General features: G+C 34.3%; 1 protein-coding gene across 1 annotated transcript in view; it reads left to right on the top strand.

The window, feature by feature from the left end:
* SP5 (Sp5 transcription factor) overlaps window positions 1-4,025 on the top strand; it is a 38,648-nt gene extending 34,623 nt beyond the window's left edge. The window contains exons 5-6 of the mRNA XM_026061450.1: window positions 2,562-2,633; window positions 3,868-4,025. Of these exons, the coding sequence (XP_025917235.1) occupies window positions 2,562-2,633; window positions 3,868-4,025 (230 nt within the window). The remainder of the gene's footprint in view (window positions 1-2,561; window positions 2,634-3,867) is intronic.
* Window positions 4,026-4,700: the final 675 nt, after the last annotated feature.

Below are 4,700 nucleotides of genomic sequence, written 5' to 3'. Positions count from 1 at the left end.
AGTGGCGCAGCCAGTCGTTAACTTGGAAAGTCCGTCTCCTCCTCCTCTCATCCATCCCCCTCACTGGCAGGATTGAGGAGAAGATGACCTGGGCTCCCAGACCCTTGACAACCATTCCCAGAGCTCTGAAATCCTGCTTGATGGTCTCCAGTTTGCCCTTGGTGTCATTGGCGCCCACATGGAAGAGCAGCAGTGGGTAATAGTCCGAAGCATGGATGAGCGTTGGCAGTCTTTGCATGACATCTCTCACACGAGCCCCCGGCAGGCCACAAACCTCTCTAGACATGAGGTCAGGTCGGCAGATAGATGCCGCCGTCCCTGCAGATTATTTCCGTTTGACTTCAAATAAGAGTGAAATTTAAGTGTCCACTATTAAAAACAACAATAACACCCCCAAGCTAGTAGTTATCGGATGTTGCTTTGTGAGATTCTCAATTTCTTTAACAGAAGGAAAAATGTTGGTACCTTAGATATTAGGATGTAGCTATTTTTGACACGTTAGTGATGATCATGTGCTCTTTAGTAATTTGTTTAAAGTTCTTATTTTAACTGAATAAGTAGTTTCTAGAGCTGTTTTTAACCTTTGTCTCTCTAGTCCGATAATCAAACATCRATTAAGCAGGACCTCTGTGGGTTTCCATTTGCTAGATTAATATTATTAGTTTTTGCTTTTTGAAATGTTTGAGGATTTACATTTGTGGTTTTAGACTGATGAGGAAAAGATTGGCAAAAAAATGACGCATGGAAAAATTCTGAATCTCAGGTATTCTAATTATAGGAGTAAACTGATAACCCAGAAAGCATTGTGGGATTTTAATCAACCCCTGATATTTACAGTGTGTCATAATGACAGCAAGGATCTTTATATCTGACTCTTGCCAGATACATATTTCTGGGCTATTAATTGTATTTAGTTGTGTAAGAACAGCAGAGGACTAGGACAGTTATGTTTTCCCATTTAAGAAAATCCCCATTCATACCAAACTTAAGCTTCATTCCTGTAGACTTTTAGTCTGAGTCAATTCACTGGAGTAGTTCCACTGAAGCGAGCTGTACTTCATGTTTGTATGATTGTTCTCATTCCAAAGTGCTTCCATAATAGTTTGAATTTGTGCCATTGATACTTAGATGTCCAGGCTTTAAACTGTCATAGTTAAAATGCAGTTTAAGCAAGTTCTAGTGACACTGTCAGACTTGTTTGGATCTGTCTAGTACATTGGTGCAACAGTGCAATTCTCCATTACTTTGGGGAAAGCTGTTAGAAATCTCATCAAATACATCTTTCATGTAAAAATAGGCAAAACTTGGAATTAATTCTGAGTTTTAATATCAGCACTTATCTATATTAACTTCATACAAGATTATGTTTTTGTGAAAATATATATAGGTGTATACATACATACAGATTCATATATTCTATTTATTTATTTTAGTTCCTGAAAGCAATTATGAATGGAAACTACAGTCTTGCAAAAAACCTTTGTCAGATGAGTAAGTACTGCCTCGGGGGTGATTATATTTCATTTGAGGTAATTCAACTGACTTCTCTCCATAGACATTTCATTCATAACAACGGCTATTTTCAGTCACTCTCAGCATTTATTTTCTGTGTTGAAGCATTCTAACCAGAATTAAAAGTGTCACCTTCCTGTGGCAAAATTATTTATAATCTAGTTCCCCTGTTTGAAATGCTGTGTTATATAATACATTGTCTGTATGTTTAGCAAAAAGCTTTAATATTTTAGCATGATAAAGTATTCTATAGAGAGGAAAAATAAGGTATAATTTAGCTGTTATAAGCTTAACATATGATATAATATTTAATGGTATCAAGTAATTTATTTCTTCCTGTTTATCTCTTTAAATGAGTGAATTTCATGTCCAGGAGAGTACAAGTGAAGAGAACTAATAGATCACTAACTTAAATGGAGAGCTGGTGAATAAACCATACCTTTTTTTCTTTGAGATATTCTGCAATGATCAGTTGATTAGAATCTGAGTATTTTACTGTTTTTTTTTTTAATTCCAGAATAGCTCACTTGATTTTTTTTTTTAATTAGATTGTTTTTCCTCAATTTATGGTATGTGTGTGTATATGTAGTATGGAAAACAATATTAATAAAGCTTTTTCAGGCCCTACTATTTCTGGAGTTCATTCAAGTTTAACTTGTTATCTGAATTTTCTGAATATATTATGCATGTTTCCAATATAGTTAATATACTTTATAATCTTATTACTTGTTAATAGCATACATCTTCTTTCCATCCTAATTCTAGAATTAAAGTTTTATCTGAAATTAATAATGTAGTTAACTGAAAAGTCATTATTTGCATTTCTAATTGCTTAATCAAAATTATGACACTAACCAAGAGCATAGATTGTAACAATAGGCTTGAAGTTCTTCAGGTTATGAATATGCATTTTTGATATGTGTACATGTGAAGTTTTTTATAGGTATAATTGCACTTTAATAGACAATAAATGTCGATCTTGTTTCAGATTTTCTGTTTATTTTGTCATTGTATACATATCAGTAATATGCTATGTTGTCAAATTGCAGTTCTGATCTATGAACCAGAAAATACTGAGGCTAAGCAGTTTTTTCCACTTCTTGAAGAAAAGTTGTTGATGGGTAAGTTTGAGAATTTTAACCACAATATTTTATTGCAGAGATATTCTTGCCTTTCACAGATAAACACGGGAGTTATTGTACCAAAAGGAACCTGACTTTATGTTTAAAAAACACTGATTGAAAAAATATTTATAGTATTTCTGGGTTTTCTACATCTTAAATAGGCTGCCTTGGGCTATAAAATGAAGGAGTAAACATTTTCTAGTTGTTAATGTTCAGTTGCAAGTATTCATTTTACAGTATATTAAGGGAAGAAGGAATGAGTCAGAAGTCTTATTTAGGAACCATCTCTTAAACTCAGAACTGGCAGAATGAGCCAAGTGAGCTCCCATCATCTGTCTCTGTACTCCAAAGCATCAATAAAGACAGACTAGACTGTCTAACTCTGCACCAAAGTGAAAGAGGAGTGCTCAAGAAAACTCTTAGTGCCTGGGCAGGAAACTTCCAGGAGAGAGATCTAACAAGCAGTAGTGGAACTTGGTTTTTAAACTACCCTAGATAGTTTTGCAAAAAAACATCTGTTGATGCTCTGACCCAGGCAATTGAATCATGCCAAAGTGTAAGCCATGTTTGTCACAAAGTGGATATTAGGCTGAAAGATGTTAACCTGAAGAAAAAGTCCCTCTGCTGAATTCTGTAATATAGTACAATGAGAAGGAAGAATGGCAAAGATTCAATAACTTTAATCCCTCTTTGGATACTCCCTGGCCTAGTTTAAATGGGCATTACATTTTCCCTACCTTGTTAACTTTAGCTTACATCAGTTACTCATGGTCAAGAGTTCCTAGTCTGATATCTGTTGGGGTATAAAGACATCTGATGAGGGGAAAAAAGTCTTTTCCCATTCTATAGCCACTATGTAGCTACAGGAAACTGGAACAACAAAGAAGCTTAAACAAGTGGCTAAATTCATCTGAGCATTCCCCCATAAATGAGTGATTCTCTGGTTACCAGCTGTGCTTGTTTTAGAGCTACATTGAGCCAACTTCAAGAACAAAGTGGTCAGAGCATATTTCAGGATATAAGCTAACATCATGGTTTTAACTCTACATTCTGCCATAGTCTTTGCAGGCCTTTCCTCCTTCACTAGAAAGGATTAATAAGTATTTAATCATTTAATTGAAAACAGGTAAAACTAATTGCTTACTTGCTTTTTTTTTTTTTTAAAAAAAGAGAAAAACTTCCTGTAATATAAAACAAATTCAGTAATGAATGATCTTTTGTATTTCTATAGCAGAAGGAGCACAGAAACTTGCTGAAGGGGAGAGTRAAGATGATGAAGAAACCATTGATGGAAGCAGTGATGGCAACAAGGAGAGTCCTAGCTGTTCAAATAGTAGTGATGAAGAAAGTGAAGGAAGTTCTGATTCTGATGATTCTGAGAAAAATTAGTTTGGAAATTCTTCTGCAATATTTCAGTTGATAATCTTGATTCTCCAATAGGSATGTTAAAGTGTACTGTTTAATCATAATTTCTCTCCTGAACTTCAATAGTCCTTTTTGTGTATGTATTATTTTCAAACTTATCTGCAAAATTTACCTTGTTCTACAACTTGATGACACATGCACACTTGATATATGTGCAAGTAACTGGTAAAATATTTTCCCCCTGGAGCAGCAAGTCACATGGAAACTGTTGTGTAGATTGTTAGCTGAGCAAATGCATTGTATTTTAGGAGCATTATGCTTACCACATTCCTCTTCATCATTTGAACAGGGGAAAACTTCTTGTATTAACTGTATTTTGCAAGATGATGATGATATTTTGAGTGACAGAAATGCCACCCTAAAATATAAACACAGCTAGCTGAAAAATGTTATATTTGTTATAGCTTTGACATTAATGAAATAGCTCTTAGGAATATTTCAACTAAAAATCCTTACTTGATGTCTTTGTAAAAATATATAACTTCAGTGAATGTCTTTTGTCCAGATTTGGAGATAAACCCTATAGCACGGTTGAATAAATACCATTTTTTTAATTGATCAGAAAGTCTACATAACTGGTAAGACTATGTAACATTTACCAGCTTAGCGTTCAGTTATTGTTAACATTAATAAAGCTTA

Source organism: Apteryx rowi, unplaced genomic scaffold (genome assembly GCF_003343035.1).
Source record: "Apteryx rowi isolate R43461 unplaced genomic scaffold, aptRow1 scaffold_180, whole genome shotgun sequence".
Classification (NCBI taxonomy): Eukaryota; Metazoa; Chordata; class Aves; order Apterygiformes; family Apterygidae; genus Apteryx; species Apteryx rowi.
The sequence above is the reverse complement of the archived record's forward strand: the minus strand, read 5'-3'. Positions and strand labels throughout refer to the sequence as shown.